Source organism: Mus musculus, chromosome X, assembly GCF_000001635.26.
Source record: "Mus musculus strain C57BL/6J chromosome X, GRCm38.p6 C57BL/6J".
NCBI classification, from domain to species: Eukaryota; Metazoa; Chordata; class Mammalia; order Rodentia; family Muridae; genus Mus; species Mus musculus.
The window spans coordinates 113,741,214-113,762,708 of NC_000086.7; the positions used below are offsets into that span (position 1 = coordinate 113,741,214).

Sequence of the window (21,495 nt, forward strand, 5' to 3'; positions counted from 1 at the left end):
AGACAAGCCTTAATAATGCACTGACAAAAGATAAAATTGATACAGGTAATGGATGTAATATTTTAGTTCTGTTATTTTTATTATCATTTAATTTAGTATTCCCTTAGTTTTTGACACCTGAGATCATTATGTGTTCCAAGAAAGGGCCAGTAGATCTCAGGATCAACACGTTTCAAACAATTAAAAAGGAAACAAACAAATGGAAAAGAAGCTTCACCAACTTTCATCTGAGTTAGGATTAGTGTCTAGAATATTACAAACAAACGAAAAATATAGACATTAAGGAAACAACAATAATCAAAGTGAAAACAAAGTGAGCTGTGGAACTTAAGAGTTATTAAGAGAAGTACAAGTGGCTAGAAATCACCTAAAAATGATCAGTATCACTAGCCATCAGATCAATGTATATTAAAGCTACATTTAGATACCATGTCACTCCAGTGAGGATGACCATCATCAAGTATACAAGTAACAACATAAACTACTGTTGATGATGTGAAGGAAGAACACTTATATACTGTTAGTGAGAATAAAAAAATAACTTAGCCACTCTGGAAACCATCTAGAAGTCTCTCTGAAAAACTAAAATAGATCTACTATATTACCCAGGTATTCTGCTCCTGGGCATATATTCAGAGGACTCAATACTCTACCCCAGAGACACTTGCACATCTAGTCCAATACTAATCTCTTCAGAATAGCTTGGAAAGGACTTCAGCTTGGGTCTCCATCAATGAGTGAACAGATAAGGCAAAAGTAATACATATACAGAGTGGAATATTAGTTTCCACACAAAGAAAAATAAATAAAAAAATTTGGAGGGAAATGTATAGAAATTTGAAAGAACATTATACTGAATGAGATTACACATTACCTTAAAAACATATCTCATGTTCTCTCCCATGTGTGGATCCTATCCTCAATGTTTTCTGTGTATAATGTTTGGGTAAATGGATGCCAGGAACCTAGAATAGAGCTATAGGAGAGACATACATTAAAGGAGAAGGGGCAGTAGATCATTGGATTTGTGATGATTTCTATTGTATTCATCCTTTAAAGTAGGCTTTCCAAATTTGTTAACTGTTTCACATACTTCACATAATAAAGCAAACAAGAATTGGGAAAATAAATTATTCAAGTGCAAGTTTTCTTATCAAATGATATTTTTTAATATGTCAGGCACATTGCTTTTTATAGTATTATATATTTTCTCACTATTTATATTATTTGTGTGGATGTTCCTCCAATCTTCCTTTATTCATTATGAGTCATAATTTTTTACAACGTAGTGGAAAATGTTAATACCATTGTCAGTTGTTCTGTTTTTTCCCAAATAAACAATATCAATTACTAAAAACAATCCACTTATATTATCGTAGGATATAAGGGTGTGTGTGCTTGTGTATGCCTCTGTGTGTGATTCCTTGTGACACTGATGTTTCTCTTTCAGTTAAAATTTTCCTAGCAACTACTGTATTTTCTTTTTATTCATTCACTTATAATTCCATTGACAGATATAAGTAATTAAATTAATATTTTTACCAAATTTTCAGTATTAGAGTTCAAAGACAATTATGGAATTCTTTTGCATTTTATGTATATATTCTGCCCTAAGCCCATTGATATTATATTATAATAAAACCAAAAATGGTCTCACATTTGGAATCATTGCTATTATTAAATTTGTTTGTTGTTTATGTGTATGGATGTTTTCCCCACATGTATGTCTATGTATAATGTGTGTGTTTGCTGTTCAGGGAGACAGAAAGAAGTTGTCAAACTCCATGGGTCTGGAGTTATAGATAGTAGTGAACTGCAATTTGGGTGTGGGGGTAATTGAACTTATATCCTCTGAAGGAGTAGCCTGTGCCCCCAACTGAAAATAATTCCATACATGAGGATGTATGGAATTATTTTATGTTTCTGATATTCTTCTCAGTTTCTGAGATATATGTTTGTGTGCATAGGTGTGTGTTCATGCATACTTACTCTGTGGAAAAAAAATTTCAAAGATGACCAATCAAGTTGGATTTTTGACTTATAAACTTCCAGTCTTGAAAGGGTTTGTGGTTTAAAGCCTCTATATAGATCTTTCTGAATTTTCTCATACATCCCTCCGAACTACAAAAAAGAGGCTGTTTTGTAAATTTTCTATCTGCTTTGCTTTATACATTTCTTTAGATTGTGTCTTATGTGCACTGATAAAACTACAAATTTTGCTGTATATTACACACCTTAGAATTTTATTGTTTTAAGATTTGGAAATAACAGTGAAGGATTAAAAATGTACTTTCTATTTACAATTTCCTATTTTAGTAAAAATATTATAGCTGATATACTAAGTATCTACTGCTCAGTTCTGTAAACTTATTTAGTGATACCTAAAGGCTGTTATAACTCAAAATGTAACTTTAAAATCAACATGGTACCATGTAAGTCAATTAGAATTTGTCCTGCTTTGCATTTTATCCCCTTGGGAAACACCCTAAGCAAAGGCAACTTGGGAGGGGTGACATTTCTTTTTAACCATTAATCAAGAAAATGCCCCTCAGATGTGCTGACAAGCTAATTTAATATGTGTAATTTCACAATTGTTTCTCAGTTTGTGTCAAATGGACAAAAACCTAACCAGCACATGTTCCCAATATTGCTATAACCAACTATCACAATTTTAGTGACTTCAGACAATGCAAATTTGTCATGTTATATTTTGTAGGTCAAAAACAAGAAAGAAGTTTAATGTGACCAAAATTAAGGTGCTAGCAAGCCCATGGTCCTTTTTCTAGGTCCAAAAGTGAATATGTTTCTTTGTATTTTTCAGCGTCTACAAGCCATTTTGCTTCTTGATTCATGGCCTGTTTTACCTCCAATGCCAACAATATTGCACTTTTTTTTAATCTTTAAAATTTTTAGAAAACCTCGTGATAAAATAGGCCTCACTGAAAATAATATGATAAGCCTAACGTAATATTTTCTTTTTTTTTTTTTTTTTTTTTTTTTTTTTTTTTCCGACTAGGCCATCTTTTTTTTTTTTTTTTTTTTTTTTCTTTTTTTTTTTTTTTCCATTTTTTATTAGGTATTTCGCTCATTTACATTTGCAATGCTATACCAAAAGTCCCCCATAGCCACCCACCCCCTCTCCCCTACCCACCCACTCCCCTTTTATGGCCCTGGCGTTCCCCTGTACTGGGGCATATAAAGTTTGCGTGTCCAATGGGCCTCTCTTTCCAGTGATGGCCGACTAGGCCATCTTTTGATGCATATGCAGCTAGAGTCAAGAGCTCCGGGGTACTGGTTAGTTCATAATGTTGTTCCACCTATAGGGTTGCAGATCCCTTTAGCTTCTTTGGTACTTTCTCTAGCTCCTTCATTGGGGGCCATGTGATCCATCCAATAGCCGACTGTGAGCATCCACTTCTATGTTTGCTAGGCCCAGGCATACTCTGACAAGAGACAGCTATATCAGGGTCCTTTCAGCATAATCTTGCTAGTGTATGCAATGGTGTCAGCATTTGGAAGCTGATTATGGGATGGATCCCCGGATATGGTAGTGTCTACATGGTCCATCCTTTTATCTCAACTCCAAACTTTGTCTCTGTAACTCCTTCCAAGGGTGTTTTGCTCCCACTTCTAAGGAGGGGCATAGTGTTCACACTTCAGTCTTCATTTTTCTTGAGTTTCATGTGTTTAGGAAATTGTATCTTATATCTTGGGTATCTTAGGTTTTGGGCTAATATCCACTTATCAGTGAGTACATATTGTGTGAGTTCCTTTGTGAATGTGTTACCTCACTCAGGATGATGCCCTCCAGGTCCATCCATTTGGCCAGGAATTTCATAAATTCATTCTTTTTAATAGCTGAGTAGTACTCCATTGTGTAGATGTACCACATCTTCTGTATCCATTCCTCTGTTGAGGGGCATCTGGGTTCCTTCCAGCTTCTGGCTATTATAAATAAGGCTGCTATGAACATAGTGGAGCATGTGTCCTTCTTACCAGTTGGGGCATCTTCTGGATATATGCCCAGGAGAGGTATTGCTGGATCCTCCGGTAGTACTATATCCAGTTTTCTGAGGAACCGCCAGACTGATCTCCAGAGTGGTTGTACAAGCCTGCAATCCCACCAACAATGGAGGAGTGTTCCTCTTTCTCCACATCCACGCCAGCATCTGCTGTCACCTGGATTTTTGATCTTAGCCATTCTGACTGGTGTGAGGTGGAATCTCAGGGTTGTTTTGATTTGCATTTCCCTGATGATTAAGGATGTTGAGCATTTTTTCAGGTGCTTCTCTGCCATTCGGTATTCCTCAGGTGAGAATTCTTTGTTCAGTTCTGAGCCCCATTTTTTAATGGGGTGATTTGATTTTCTGAAGTCCACCTTCTTGAGTTCTTTATATATGTTGGATATTAGTCCCCTATCTGATTTAGGATAGGTAAAGATCCTTTCCCAATCTGTTGGTGGTCTTTTTGTCCTATTGACGGTGTCTTTTGCCTTGCAGAAACTTTGGAGTTTCATTAGGTCCCATTTGTCAATTCTCGATCTTACAGAGCAAGCCATTGCTGTTCTGTTCAGGAATCTTTCCCCTGTACCCATATCTTCAAGGCTTTTCCCCACTTTCTCCTCTATAAGTTTCAGTGTCTCTGGTTTTATGTGAAGTTCCTTGATCCACTTAGATTTGACCTTAGTACAAGGAGATAAGTATGGATCGATTCGCATTCTTCTACATGATAACAACCAGTCAATCACACCTGGGTAGTCCCTTTGGCTATGTAATTTAATGTGTAATATGTATTCAGTTTCCTGGCAAATGCCATAGAAGATGGACATCTTTTGCAGGAAAGTGGCAACATTCTGCCTGCTGAAATGACATATATTGCAGAATATTAACTTCTACAAATGAAGTAATAACTTTTAATTATCATTTCATTATTTTAAATTAAAATTTTTCTTTAGGTGATTTACAAATTTGGAGGTCATCATGTAAAATCAATATGAAAATGTACAAGCACAAACTTGATAAATTAGTTCTTAACATTGTGAGGATTGGATTGTTGATGTAATTACAGAAAATTAGATGGAGCATTTAGTGTAAGGAATTTATTATGGATGAAGTAAATACTTAATAGAATGTTTACTATCTCTGGATTTATATTGGTGAATCATATTTCTTCTATATGTACATTAACACTAAAAATTAGTTTTCACATTGATCACATTAACTTAATATTCAGATTAGTTTTAAAAAATTCAAAAAGATATTGAATAGTTTTAGTCTTTAATAGATTTTACACCTGGATACAGGAGGTGGCCTCTTCACATTTCCAAGTCTCCTATGTTAGGCATCTCAACTAAGGTCACCTGTATTGACCTTTTCTATCCTAGGTCTCTGGGAGATTTCCCCCACCAACTACCCACTTCAGCTATAGATTTCCATCCATTCTCCTGACCCTCTGAATCTCTCTACTGTTTCTCACCACAGCCGATCCTGTCAGTAAATTCCCATCCTTTCCCCTCCCATCCAATTTCCTTCTCCTTCTGTCTCCTATGACTATTGTGTTGCCCCTTCTAAGTGTGATTCTATTATCCTCACTTGGGCCTTCCTTTTGTATTTCTATTTATACAGTATTTTATTCAAGGTATTTTATTGGATTTTGACACATTTGTAATATATAAAAGAAAAGGCAGAGCTGACAGGGTGGTTCAGCAGGTAAAAGAATTTACCAACAAGTCTGATGACCAGAGTTCAGTCCTTTGGACCTAAACAGTAGAAGGATGGAATAAATTCTCCATCAGTTGGTACATGACCCCACATATGTGCACATGCGCACACACACACACACACACACACACACACACACACACACACACTAAATGAATTTTTTAAAAAAAAATTAAACAAAAAAAGCACATTTGATGGCAGAAGCCTAAATCCAAATATTGACTCTATTCCTTGGTCTGTTTCCCTGAGTAATTTTTCTCATCTTTCCATCCTTCCTGTTCTCTGCCTTGTCAAGTGGTGAAACAGTCTCTGTTAAGCACTGCTGAGTATAGGATCCATCCTTGGCTTCTCTTTGTGTCCACACAAATGCTAGGCAAGGCAAGCTTCTGCTGAGTCATCATTTTTGTGAAGAATTATCCAGTTGGACCTTCCTTCTTGTTTAACTTCTTTGAGTCTGTGGGGTGTATCATGGGTATCCTTTATGGCTAATATCCACTTATAAGCAAATGCATAGCATGCATGTCCTTTTTGGTCTGAGTTACTTCACTCAGGATGGTATTTTCTAGTTCCATCCATTTGCCTGCAAATTTCATGATGTCTTTTTTTTTTTTAATAGCTGAGTAGTACTCCATTGTGTAAATGAACCACATTTTCTGTATCCATTCTTCTGTTGAGGGACACCTGGGTTGCTTCCAATTTCTGGCTATTATGAATAAGGCTGCTGTGAACATAGTAGAGTCCATGTGGTATGGTGGAACATCTTTGGGGTATGTGCCCAGGAGCATTATGATTGGGTCTTCAGTTAGAACTATTTCCAATTTTTTGAGAAACCTCCAGATTGATTTCCAGAGGGGTTTTACAAATTTGCAATTCAACTAGCAATGGAGGCGTGTTTGTCTTTCTCCACATCCTTGCCAGCATCTGCTGTCACCTGAGTTTTTTATCTTAGCCATTCTTATTTGTGTAAGGTGAAATCTCAGGGTTGATTTGATTTGCATTTTCCTGATGTCTGAAGACTTTGAACATTTCTTTAAGCGCTTCTCTGCCATTTGACATTCCTCTGTTGAGAGTTTCTGTTTAGCTCTTTGGTTGGTTGCTCAGTCTCTGTGAGCTCTAAGGGGTCCAGGTTAATTGACTCTGTTGGTCTATCCCCAGTTTTTAATGGGGATATTTTATTTCTTGGAGTCTGACTTCTTTAGTTCTTTATATATTTTGTATACTAGCCCTCTGTTGGATGTAGTGAAGACCTTTTTCCAATGTGTAGGCTGCCATTTTGACCTGTTGACAGTGTCTTACAGAAGCTTTTCAGTTTCATGATGTCACATTTATCAATTGTTGATCTTAGAACCTAAGCCATTGGTGTTTTATTCAGAAAATTGTATCATATACCAATACATTCAAAGCTATTTCCCACTTTCTCTTCTATTAAATGTAGTGTAACCGGTTTTATGTTGACATCCTTGATCCACTTGGACTTGAGTTTTGTGCAGGGTAATAAATATGGATATATCCATATTCTTCTACAGGCAGACATTCAGTTAGACCAGCACCATTTGTTGAAGATGCTTTTGTTATTCCATTGTATGGTTTTGGTTTCCTTTTAGAAAAGAGGCTACCTCCTATAGCCAGGCAGGACCCTCTGTGGAGAGATCAGGACTCCAATCTGCCCACAAAACTTTCAACCTAAAATTTGTCCTGTCTAAAAGAAAATCAGGGACATAGAGGGAACAGAAACAGAATGGATGCCCAACCAATAACTGGCCCAATTTGAAACACATCTCATGGGCAAGCACCAGTCTCTGACATTATTAACGGTACCCTGTTATACTTACAGACAGGAGCCTAGCCTAAGTGTCCTCTGAGGGGTTCTACCCAGCATCAGACTGAAACAGATGCAGATACCCACAGCCAAACATTGGCTGTAGGTCTAGGACCCTTGTGGAATAGTTGAGGATAAGGATTGAAGTCCCTGAAGAGGATAGGAACTTCACAGATAGACCAAGAGAGTCAATTAACGTGGACCCCTTAGAGCTCACAGATACTGAGCAACCAACCAAAGAACGAGGCCCCAGCACATATGAGGCATACATCTAGCTCTGTCTCCGTGGCTGCCTTGTCTGGCCTCTGTGGGAAAGAATGTGCCTAATCTGGCAGAGACTTTATATACCAGGGTAGGGAGGATACCCACGGGAGAGCTTACCCTCTTAGAGAAGGGGTTGGGGTATGGGGCAAGTGGTTCAGCAAGGGGAATACTGGGAGGGGGAACAGCATTTGCACTATAAATAAATAAAAAATTAGATTGTATAAAGATGAATCCTAAAAGTCATGCCAGATACTTTGAAAACATAAAATATTTGATCTTTATTAAGATTCATTATTTAAAATATAAAATTCTAAGCAACAAAATACTAAAGGATTGACAATGGTAGACTATACTGTCAGTTTGTATAATGCAATATTGCGTTCTATGATTTTTCAAAAGATTTTGTTGGTAGAAATCAGCATATGCCTGTTACAAATTACAATACTTCAAAGCATATTGTTTCCAAATATTCTTGCATTAACAAAAAAAAACTACCCATCTAAGAAATAAAATATTTGACATGTTTTACAGGGCTCTTATGGATCTGTATTTGTAAATTCTCTTTAATTACATAATAATGTTACTCTTCAGACTCTGCATGGGTTTTTATCAGTCTAGACATTTGTGATATTAATAACCATTACCCACACCTACATTTATAATCATTTATAACTTCTGTCTCCCTGTCTCTGTCTCTCTTTCTGACTGTCTGTCTTTCTCCCCTACATGTACCCATTTCAAGACCAATTGTTTACATTGCATGACTTTCTCAACTGCTGCTCTCTATCTTTTTTTTTTTTTTTTTTTTTTTTAGTTAGAATCTCTCACTGAACCTAGAGCTTAGTGTTTTAGCCAGCCTAGCTGGTCAGTGATGTCTGAAGATGCTCTGGTAGCTGCCTCTTTCAATGCTGAGGGGTACATCCACTTCTTTGTGAGGAGTCTTTGAATCTGACCTCAGGTCTTATGCATACACATAGCACTTGACCAACTAAGGTATCTCTCTTTGCTCCCGTTTATGCAATTTTAGAAAGGAAACAACATAACTTCAATTTAGCCATATGCAACCTTCCATTATTTAATTGTAATGGCATGCCATTTATTTCTCCAAAGGTATCTTGAAGTGTTCCAGTTCACATAGTTTGGTGTGTATACTTTCAGGATAAGTGCAAGGTGACTATTTCCAATGCTATTGCCACAACCTTCATGAAAATTTCAGCACACATGTGAATCATTTTCTCTTTCATTTTGTGTCAGGAACGGATCCCAGAGAGTCCTTCTCCTGCTCCCTCTCTGGAAGAGAGTCATCGTCCTGGGAGCCAGACCTCCTCCCACCCAAGCAGCAGTGTGTCCAGCTCTCCCTCGCAGATGGATCATCATTCAGAGAGAATGGGTGAGTGATTGCCCTGAAGAAAATAATTGGAAGATATGTTTTTAGGCAATTCCATATTACTCAACTAAGACAGGAAGACCCTGGAAGAACTGTCATTTTCTTTTAATATAAAATGCCTTTTGAAGTAATCACGGTTTGTGAAGCAATACAGGAAACAGTAGAAACTGTAAGACTTTTCATACCCACCAAGGCCTTTCTTTAATATATTTCTTAATCTCTTGGGACTGATACCATGAGATACTTATTGGTACACTATAGGTCTTAGATGAATGTGTTGCTATGTACCACTTACTAAAAGACAATATAGTTGTAACATGCACAGCATCTCTGGGATATTTGATATAACATATACTTTAGAAAATTAGGCATTTAAAGAAAATTTAAACGCCAAACAACATACACTATGCCACAATATTGGAAAATGCATTTCTCTACATTTTTTGTCTCACAAGACTTACCTCTTAGAAATTGTAATAGAGCCTATATGACACCTGAATTTGTCCATATGATCGTTACTTTAGCTATCTTTAAATTTTTAGGTAAACCATTTAACCATTATTAATTTCAGTGTCTATAATATGGAAATATTTACTTTCATGCCTGTTGTACTGAAATATTGTGAGATGTAACCTTGACTATCTGTGGGATAAAAACATTTCAGGATGTCAAAGTGCTAAAAACATTAAGAAAATAAATGTATTTTGCTGTTTTTATTTTTACTTTGCTTAACATTTCATTTTCTATGATCTTACTCATCTATACAGAAATTGTCAGGAACATTCAGCTAAATAAATTCTCAGTATAAAATAATTATGGGTTAATTTTTTACTTGGTAAAATGTTCATAACTCTTCTATTTTTACACAATCCAGTGTCCTATGGATATATTTTCTTTTAGAAATATGATCTCCGCTTTTTGGCCAGCAATCAATGTCCAGGCATGTTTTATGTGCTTTAGATTTTCACTGCTCATAGTAGTGCTTATTTTAGGCTCTCCAAAATAATTGGGTGTTGAAGGAGGAGAGGAATTCAGGAGATTAGGATCTATATTCTCTTCTAAATTTGTGCTATGAAAAGATAGAGATAATTTCTTCTTCATGGAACTTTATCCACATCTAACTTTATCACCATTATATATTGTCTGTGTTCCCAGTTTTGTACATAGCTCTCAGTGATTCTTAAACAAAGCCGTACATTATAATAACCTGTGGAGCTTTTTGAATACAGTGTGAATTTAATTCACTTGATCTAGGACATGGTTTGCTTTTCAATATCGCCTTGGAAGTCCCTAATGCACAGTGAGGTTAAAGACACGATGAACAACAGCTTGAGGATTCTGTTCTTTAGTGACCAAGTTTAATTTCCAGAAAGAAATATTTGACCTTTCCTCTAGTTGATGGACAGGGATTACCTAGCTGTTACAAACTTGAGTACAAATAATTATAGGAAATCTGAACAAGACAAGAAGCTATAACTGAATAAATGTAATGAATCAAAAACTAAATAAAGCATATATTATTCTGTTGGGTTATTGAAAGAAAATATGGAAGCTATTTATTTCTATGTGATCTATCTATGCAGGAGAGAGAATCAATTATTGAGTGCTGGATGAAAGGTGAATGTATAGGAAAATATACTTGTCAAATGTTATGGCATAGACTAATGGGTAATATATTTTAACATAAAATAAAATATTTCATACAAAATGGAATATCTTAGAAAATCATTGACAAATAGTGCATATGCAATTCCACAGACACTGATTTTCACTATATGCACATTTTACAACTGCCCAACCATGATAGAAATGTTATCTACAGTTGAATAGAAAGGTGTAATAGATTTTAGCTGTAAAAATGTGGTATCTTATTCATGGAGCTGTAATGTTTCAATAAAATATAACTGCAGAGAATGAAATGATAAATTGCAAATTAGTATGTTTTTTTTCTGTAAATGTCAATGTTTTACAAAGACTCATAGTAAGTACCAGAAAATTTATTCTACTTTGAATTTTATATAAATTTAGGAAAGTTTCCACAGTAAGTTAAAGGCGAAATTATTTTAACCTAATGAATGATTAACTGATGAATTCTCTTTTGAAATATTTTGAGTTTATTATTTATATAGCTAAACCCTAAATTTCATAATCATTTTAAGGAAGGAATACATACATGATTCAAATAGTATATATTAACATATTGCTAGTACTAAGTATCAATGATACTACAAAATTCATATGATTTGTCATCTTAGTGATTTTCATGATTTTGGCCATCATAGCAAATCTTTCTTATGTAACAGAAGTTTATAAAATAAATATAAGTTGTTGGAATATGTTAGTCATTTATGTACTTTTATGCATTTCTTTAGGTATTTTGCATGAAACTATACCCAGTTCCCTTTTTCATTTTTAGTTATGATGCCCAACAATCGAGAAGAGCTTATTGTTGACCAAGATAATGGACAAAGCATAAAAAAATTCCAGAGGGATAATAAAGGTAAAATGATTTTGGCTTATTTGATATGTGTGTGAATATTAGACACTAATTCAGTACTGCAGTAGTGTATATCTTATTGGTGTTTATCCAAGTCAGAATAGATTAATCCTGGCTTTGGATAAATTCTTTTGCCCATGAAAATAGTTTGTACAGATTTTTGTTTGGTGTTGTAGATTTGAAACCAATCTTAAATTTGTTAATGCATGTGGTTAAAAATTATCACTCTGTTTTCACTGTGCCTTCTCAAGATTTATGTAATATATATGTAACAATTTTAAAATATAGTTATATGACTCACTATTTAAAATTTACATTCACAGAATCAGAGTTGTTGTGATGACAATTGCTGCTCTTTTATGTATTTCAAACATTTTAAAGGCATATGTTAATTTGAGCATTTAAATTAAATCTTACCAAGAAATCAATTGAATACTTATTTAGGTACTGATTAAAATGGCCTCAAACTTACTTATTATTTGCTCAAGCATGTATCTTAACATATATCTTTGTAGAAAATAAGAAGTAAAGAAATTTCAAGTGATTCTTCCCTGAACTGAAAGCTAAGACATAAAATAAAGAGGATATTTTGTTATAAGCTGTGCATTATTGCTGTTACACTGCATTGTATAGTAGCTTACACACACACACACACACACACACACACACACACACACACACACATACACACACACATTTGATAAAGATCTCTTTTTACTTTATACAAGAATACATTTTATATCTCCATTAAAATGTTCACATTATTCAGACTACAAGATTCAGTGTGATGAAGTGTTAATGGAGAATTGTCTCTTACTTCTTGAGGCTGAACTTGCTTCATTATTACCTAGATGAGCATTTTAACTGTAATTTGGAAAAATGTATGATTTTAATTTCAGTGATCCATGGTTGGTTTCCTTGCCACATGTTTAGTATTTTCATAGCCAGATACTGAAAGACCATACCCTCTGGGACTTCACCATGCAAATGATTGATTACAGAATAGTTGTCAGAATGAAACAAGTCTGGTTCAGTATATTAGAGTGCTTAAACTTTTCGCAGGTAATGAAATTCCAGTTAAAAATAAAATTTCATTGATAATCCAACAATTTGTTCCTGAGACCACTTTTTTTAAAAATGCCAAATCTGACCTCTTTGAATACTGCTGGAACATGAGGATATAGGCATAATCAACTTTTTTGATAAAACAAAATTGATTGTATTTCTTTGTTACTTTGGAAAGATGCAGTAAACTCATTTTACTCAAATAGTTTTTTGCCATATACTGATAAAGTAATTGATAGACAGTAGCAAACATGTTAAACTACATTTAAATTATAATGGACAGGTTTCTTTAAGAAAAAAATTACTTCATTTCAACTTCTGCCTATTCTTTTTGTGATAGTAAGGTAAAAATGTATTTTTTCAACTAGACTTCAATTACTGAAAGGCAATAAGATACAGTGTAAGCCTCAACATTTATTAAGTATGACAAATAAGCAGTTTATACAACTGGAGCAAACATATGCTTTCACATCTGCTTTGAATAATATCATCATAATTTTAAAGATGATTTATATCTTTGCAAACTATAAAATGCCAACATTGCCATTATTAACAAAATTCTGAAAATAAAGAAATGCTGCTATTTTTCATATAGCCTAATGATTCCTGAACTTTAAAAAACTATAATACACATTTTAAATAATTATTTGAACTTTGCATTGAACTTGAATATGTGAGCATGTAAAATTTATATGTACTAGGATTTCTTCACACTGAAGTCTTTCAGACTGATTCCAAAATGACTCACCAAATGACAGCTTATTTGAATTAAATATTCCAACTAAACTGACTAGTCATTTAAGTTGGGTGTTTGATTTTATCTTTCTGTAAACTTTGCCAAATAAATTAAGCAAGTCGATTGTGTATTATAATATTGTGTCACATGGTCCCTTGGGTGCTGACCTCATTGTCTTTTCATCTCTAAGACCCCCATATTAAAGAAAACCAGGGGGATTAATCTAAAAATAATTCCAAACAATTTTTCTTCACATAATTAGTGCTTTGATATAGTCTTAAACTGTTGAAAAAGTTGGTAATATGTAGTACTATTCACTTCTATTTGGTCTATTTATATTGTATAATGTAATGTTGTAATGTTCATTGTTTGTGAAGACACATTTAGGTGGTGACATCATAAAAATTCTCCAGGTTATTAAAATTACTGAACATAAAGCAAAAATAGAACTGGGGTTCTATGTAGTATAGCAACATTATCATAACATACTAATAATAAGGCTAGTCACATGTAGAAATAGTGGAAAAAATGAATGAGTAGTACAAAAAACATGGTATGGGCAAGGTACAAGCAATACTTAACAAAGGTCATTGTGCCAGAGATTTACAAGGGAAAAACTCGTTTTACTGACCCAAAAGTCCTTAGTACTAAAAGCAGAGGCTAGTAAGCTATAGCCACATGTTGCTTGCAAGAATAATGGTGGATATTTGTTGTATATGGTTGCTTATAACATTTGGCTGCTTTCAGTAAATGATTCTCAAAACACATATAGATTATTTTGAGTTAACGTAATGGAAGAGTGCATAACTTAAGATTAAAGCTTTAAATTAATGGGAGGATTGTTTTTGTGAATATTTTAAACATTTTAAATTTTATATATTTTACTTTTTATTTGTCCTCTTATATTCCATCCCAACTGCAATTTTCCATCCCTCCTCTCCTCCCAGTTTCTCCTCCCAATATCCCCTCATCCCCAAACTACTCCTCCTCAGGTTACCTTCAGAAAAGGTCAGGCCTCCCATGGATAGCAATCAAAAATGGCATGGCATGTTCCAGTAAGATTAGGTGTCTCCCCTCATATTAAGGCTGGACAGGGAAACCCAGAAGGAGAAAAAGAGGTCCCCAAATCAGGCAAAAAAAAAAAAAAAGTCAGATATCCTGATTTCAGCTGTGAGTCATAACACAAGAACATCAATCCATCCAAGCACAAAATATATGACAGGGTCAGGTCAGACGTAGGGAGGCTCTCCGATTATGTATTCAATTTTTGTAAGCCCATATTAGCTCAGGTTACTTGATTCTATGGTTTTTCTTATGGTGTCTTTGGCCCATCTTGTTCCTACAATCTTTCCTGCCTTCTTCAACAGGATTCCTCAGGCTCAGTCTAGGTGTTTGGCTGTGGGTCTATGCATCTGCTTCTATCAGTTGCTAGATAAGCTTCTCTGATAGTGATTATGCCCTTCTTCTGTCTACATGTATAGCAGTGTTTCATGAGGAATCATTTTATTGACTTAATTTTTGTCCAGGTGTGCTTGGTTCCATCCTAGGTCTCTGAGATCTCCAGCTTCTGGTAGCTGCTGCTCCAGGCAGTTTCAGGACTGAATTCCCTCTTATGGCATGGGTCTAAGGCTGGACCACTCCCACAACTTCTGTGCCACCTTTACCCCGTCACTTCTTGCAGGCAGGACAAATTGTAGGTTGAAGGTTTCATTCCTGGGTTGGTGCTCCAATTACTCCACTGGAAGTGATATAAGGTTACAGGAAATGGCCCATTCAGGCTCCACATATCCCTTTACTAGGAGTCTTTTTTGTGTGTGAGGGGGGTTGTTTGTTTGTTTGTTTTTGTTTTGTTTTGTTTTGTAGGTTTCTTTTTTTAACGATTTTTATTAGATTTTTTTCATTTACATTTAAAATGTTAACCCAAAACTCCCCTATACCCTCCCCCCACCCTGCTCCCCAACCCACTCACTCCTGCTTTCTGGCCCTGGCGTTCCCCTGTACTGGAGCATATAAAGTTTGCAAGACCAAGGGGCCTCTCTTCCGAATGATGGCCGACTAGGCCATCTTCTGCTACATATGCAGCTAAAGACACGAACTCTGGGGGTACTGGTTAGTTCATATTGTTGTTCCCTCTATAGAGTTGCAGACCCCTTCAGCTCCTTGGGTACTTTCTCTAGCTCCTACATTAGGGGACCTGTGTTCCATCCAATAGATAATTGTGAGCATCCACTTCTATATTTGCCAGGCAATGGCATAGCCTCACAAGAGACAGCTATATCAGGGTCCTGTCAGCAAAATCTTGGGGCATATGCGATAGTGTCTGCATTTGGTGGCTGATTATGGAATGGATTCCCCGGGTGGGGCAGTCTCTGGATGGTCCATCCTTCCATCTCAGCTCAGTCTCTGTAACTCCTTCCATGGGTGTTGTACTGGCTAGTTTTGTGTCAACTTGACACAGCTGGAGATATCACAGAGAAAGGAGCTTCAGTTGAGGAAATGCCTCCAAGAGAGGTATTTTCTCAATTAGTGATCAAGGGCGAAAGGCCCCTTGTGGGTGGTGCCATCTCTTGGATTCTATAAGAGAGCAGGCTGAGCAAGCCAGGGGAGGCAAGCCAGTAAAGAACATCCCTCCATGGCCTCTGCATCAGCTCCTGCCTTCTGACCTGCTTGAGTTCCAGTCCTGACTTTCTTGGTGATGAACAGCAGTATGGAGGTGTAAGCCGAATAAACCCTTTCCTCCCCAACTTGCTTCTTGGTCATGATGTTTGTGCAGGAATAGAAACCCTAACTAAGACAGGTGTTTTGTTCCCCCTTCTGAGAAGTATCAAAGTATCCACACTTGTATTAGTGTCACCATAGGTATCTGGGCAATTCATAGAACTAGGTTTCTACTTTTCCCCCAAACTGTGATTCAATTCCAGTTGTCTCTTCCAGTATTCTCTCCCTTTCCCGTATACTATCTGTTTCATCCTATCCCCATTCTATCATGCCCCCAGTCCACCCAAACTATTTTGTTTCTTCTTCCCAGGGAACTTCATGCATTCCCCCCACCCCGTGAACTTTCCTCATTATTTAGCCTCTCTGGGTCTGTGGATTGTAGCATGATTAAATTTATAGCTAATATCAAATTATAAGTGGGTACAACGCATATTTGTCTTTTTTAGTCTGAGTTATATCACCCAGGTTGTTTTTTTCTAGTTGTATATACTTGCATGCAAATTTCATAATGCTCTTTCTTTCCTTCTTTTTTAACAGCGGAATAATACTACTTTGTGTAAATATACCATATTCTGCTTATCCACTGCTCGGTGAAGGGATATCTAGATTATTTCCAGTTTCTGTATATTATGACTATAGGTGAACAAGTGTCCTTGTAGTGCATAGAGCATTCTTTGAGTACATGGCAAGGACTGGGACAGCTGGTTCTTGAGGTAGGTTGATTCCCAGTTTTCTAAGAAATGACCAACTGATTTTCAAAGTGGCTGTACAATTTTTCATTCTTAAAAACATGGAGGAGTGTCCTCCTTGCTACATATCCTTAACAACATGAGTTGTCACTTGTGGTTTTGATCTTAGCCATTTTTACTGGTGTAAGTTGGAATCTCAGAGTCATTTTGATTTGCATTTCCCTTATGGCTAAGGATATTGAACATTTCTTTATGTGTTCCTTGGCCATTTGATATTACACTGTTGAGAATTCTCTGTTTAGATCTCAACTTCAATTTTTAATTGGATTATTTGTTTTGTTGATGTCTAGTTTCTTGAGCTTTTTATATATTTTAGAAATTATCCCTAGGTCAAATGTAGTATTGGTGAAAATATTTTCTCGTTCTGTAGGCTGACATTTTTTTCTATTGAAAGTGTCATTTGCTTTATAGATGCTTCTCAGTTTCAGGAAATCCCATTTATTGATTGTTGATCTTAGTGCGTGGTCCATTGGTGTTCCATTTAGGAAGTTATCTCCAGTACAATTCTAGGCTAGTTCACATTTTCTCTTCTGTCAGGTTCAGTGTATCTGGTTTTACGTTGAGGTCTTTTATCCACTTGGACTTGAATTTTGTGTAGGGAAATAGATACTGATTTATTTGCATTCTTCTGTGTGTAGACTGCCAGTTAGTCCAGCACCATTTTGGAAGTTACTTTCTTTTCCCCATTGTATAATTTTGACCTTTTTACCAAAAATCGTGTGTCCATAAGTGTGTGGATATATGTCTTCAGTTGGATTCCACTGATTGACCTGACTGTTGCTATACCAATGCCATGCAGTTTTGATTACTCTTGTTCTGTAGTACAACTTGATACCAGGGATGATGATACCTCCAGAAGTTTTTATTGTACAGGATTGTTTTAGCTATCCTGTATCTTTTTGGTTTTTTTTCATGAGACTTTCCATTTTTAGACCTTGAACAGTTTTATTCATTTCCTTCCATTGTTTATTTGTGTTTTCCTGGATTTCTTTAAGGTATTTTATCCAGTTCCTCTTTAAGGACTTCTAACATTATCACAAAATTGGTTTTAAGAGGTCATCTTCCTGAATATCCAGGGCTTGCTGAAGTAGAATAACTGGGCTCTGGTTGTGCCATAATGACCTGAGTCTAGTTAATTATGTTTGTACGCGGCCATTAGTCATCTGGGTTTGGACTAATTATAGTTTAATGTCCTGATTTTTTAGCTTATGGATGGATGGGTTTTATTTAACCTTTGCTACTGTATCTTCTCTGTACTTCTGGCCTGAGTGGTCTGTGGTTTTGGCTACTGATGATTCCTCTGGTTCAATAGAGTATATCTGCTCAGAGTTTGCTGGCCTAAATGACCTTTGGAGGTTTGGGTGCTGGTATTGCTTTTGGGGTTCTAGAGTTTTGGGGCTCTGAGAACTGGCATGACCTCTAGGGTTCTGAGTACTGGTGTTGCCTCTGTGGTTCCAGGTACCCCTGTGGCCTCTGGTAGAACAGAAGGCTTCAGGGTTCTGGGTACCAGCATGGCCTCTGAGGTACTAGATCCTGGTTTAGCCTCCAGTATCAGATATTGTCCTCTGCTGGATTTGAGGGCCTGGAGTTCTGGATACCTAAATGTCCTCTGGAAATGAAGGGGGCTTCTGCCAGAGTTGTGGTCTGGGATATGAAAACGAGGGGACAATGTACTGTTGCATACAGCTGAGCCAGCTCAAAGGTGTGTTGACAGTCAGTAGGCAGGAATTTTACTGGGGCTCTGGGTACTGGCAATGCATTCAGTAGAGTAAGGGGCTTCTGCCATAGTTCTTGTCAAAGATATGGAGTCAAGGGAGGGATGCCTTTCTGCATATTTTAGCATAGCATATCTCACTGGCATATTAATATGAATTATATCATACCTATAGACAAATTTAGGGATATATCTATATTATATTATATAATAATTAATGAACACTTTTTCTGTTTAATATTTCACTGATTTCTTTCATTCAGCAAAATATGTTTTGGCATTCATATTAGTTTTGAACAGTTAAACATGTTATTTTATTTTCAAACATCAAACTTGGGTTTTACTCTTTATTATAAGATAAAAAATGTTAAGCTAGTATATTGACCTTATAAACTGCTAGTTTACTGAGCTTTCCTTACTAGGTATATCTACCAAAGAGAGAATGTTTTGTGACTTATAATTTGTATGTGTCTACTTTCTTTTATGCTTATAATATACTGTGTGGGATTTTGCTTTATTCACTGTATTTAACTGGAAAGAAAGGGTTCTCTAATGAAAGTACAAAGTGGCGTTCATCCATGGCAAACATATGTTTAGAGAACAGCTCAATGCTATGTCAGCTTACATAACTAACAGAATTAAGTACTTACTTTGGACCTATGATCTCTCCGACCACGCTCTTTTTTAGAAGATTTACAGTACTAGAGAGAATCTCGATCTCTGGAATGAGTCTTAAATCCAATCACAGAACAGATAGCTATTCTCATTAAAGCTCTCTCACTATTGCATATAACTGGGCATGTTTCTGTGGCTGGTTGGTACTGCAGTTCATAAGGTTCCTGGCAATGCATGGTTGTTGATGTCTTTTCTCACCAGCAATCTGAGTAGCAGTTTCTAGCACGATAAAGCAGAAAGAAGCTTTAACCCAGTTAAGTGCCAGCTTAATAACATGCAAGCAAAATATGAAGTATCCTAAGCAACATAAACTTTCTGTTTTATTTTGTTCAGCAACCATGAGGAATGACTTTATCACATAACATTCAGAGAGCCTCTAGGACCTTTCTGTTGAGCAACTTATAAGGTCATGTGTATCCAGAATTAAAATTTTCTATAACTTACCCATAATTCATAGGAGGAGATTTTTTCCAACCACACAGGGTATCGCCTTACTCATTTTAAATATACATTGCTATTGAACTTTGGTTTTAAGATGGTAGGTTTCCCTATGTCTTTTACATAGTGTTTTCATTTTAGAAAACTTCTACACCCTTTCATCTTTGTTATTCACCCACTCGCTCCATGCTTAAAACTTTCAGCTCCTAGTATTTCCTCTCACTAATTTCATTTTACCTATATTTTGCTATATTCTACTTCCTTACGGCAGTCATCTACTAAATGACCCCTTTCTATATATATGGACATTATAGTGACCTTAGAGTGAACACACAAAATTAAATATTTAAGTCTATGATCCTCATATGCAATTTGATATAGCCACTATGGAAATCCTTTTGAAGCTAGAAATAGAACCACCACTACCAATTTTAAATACCTGATATACCCAAAGAACTTTATTTTACACTACTGAGATACTCAGAGATTCATGTTTATTGGTAATCTATTCACAAAAGCTAGAAATAGAATCATCTGTGGTAGAATTGATAATGAAAATGTGGTATGTCTACACAAGGAAATGCTATTACACAAAGAAAAAAAATAAAATTATGAATTTTATGTGTGAATGAATGGAACTAAAAAACAAAAACACAGAATGTGGTAGCATAGGTTACAAAATTATTCATGTTCTTCCTTAATGTATGGTTTGCTAATATTTTATTTGTAATTTCGTAGTTATAAAATGTAGGGTTGTTGGCCTGCAGTATTATCTTATATGCCATAAATTTTTGTATTTAGTAGAAAGAGATGCATTTCAAAAACACAAATTGAAATTATTTATGCATATATTTCATTTATTAATTGTTAATTTTTGGAATTATATATCTGATATCTTTTAGCCATGGTTTTCTTATATTTAAGTTTTAATGATGTTTTATTTGAAATATATTTATATTAATTTCCCCCTTCCTTTCATCCCTCAAGATCCTCCCAGAGACTGTTGAATCCCTTACATATTTTCTTATTCCCAAGTTCATAGATTCTTTTCCTTCGATTATATTATATACATATATACACATATATATTTATGCATGCACAAATATAAAAATATAACCTGATGAGTCTATTTTTTTGTTGTTTTTTTTCAGACTTATGCTTTTTATTAATTATTTTTTCCATTTTTTATTAGGTATTTAGCTCATTTACATTTCCAATGCTATACCAAAAGTCCCCCATACCCACCCACCCCCACTTCCCTACCCACCCACTTCCCCTTTTTGGCCCTGGCATTCCCCTGTACTGGGGCATATAAAGTTTGCGTGTCCAATGGGCCTCTCTTTCCAGTGATGGCAGACTAGGCCATCTTTTGATACATATGCAGCTAGAGTCAAGAGCTCCGGGGCACTGGTTAGTTCATAATGTTGTTCCACCTATAGGGTTGCAGATCCCTTTAGCTCCTTGGGTACTTTCTCTAGCTCCTCCATTGGGAGCCCTGTGATCCATCCATTAGCTGATTGTGAGCATCCACTTCTGTGTTTGCTAGGCCCCGGCATAGTCTCACAAGAGACAGCTACATCTGGGTCCTTTCGATAAAATCTTGTTAGTGTATGCAATGGTGTCAGCGTTTGGATGCTGATTATGGGGTGGATCCCTGGATATGGCAGTCTCTACATGGTCCATCCTTTCATCTCAGCTTCAAACTTTGTAACT

At 35.9% G+C, this 21,495-nt stretch overlaps 1 protein-coding gene across 20 annotated transcripts in view; it reads left to right on the forward strand.

Annotated features, from left to right (window-relative positions):
- Dach2 (dachshund family transcription factor 2) overlaps positions 1-21,495 on the forward strand; it is a 538,891-nt gene that overhangs the window by 443,718 nt on the left and 73,678 nt on the right. For all 20 annotated transcript variants that reach the window (XM_011247714.2, XM_030251527.1, NM_001289734.1 and 17 more), the window contains 2 exons: positions 9,058-9,193; positions 11,607-11,690. In XM_011247714.2, the coding sequence (XP_011246016.1) occupies positions 9,058-9,193; positions 11,607-11,690 (220 nt within the window). The remainder of the gene's footprint in view (positions 1-9,057; positions 9,194-11,606; positions 11,691-21,495) is intronic.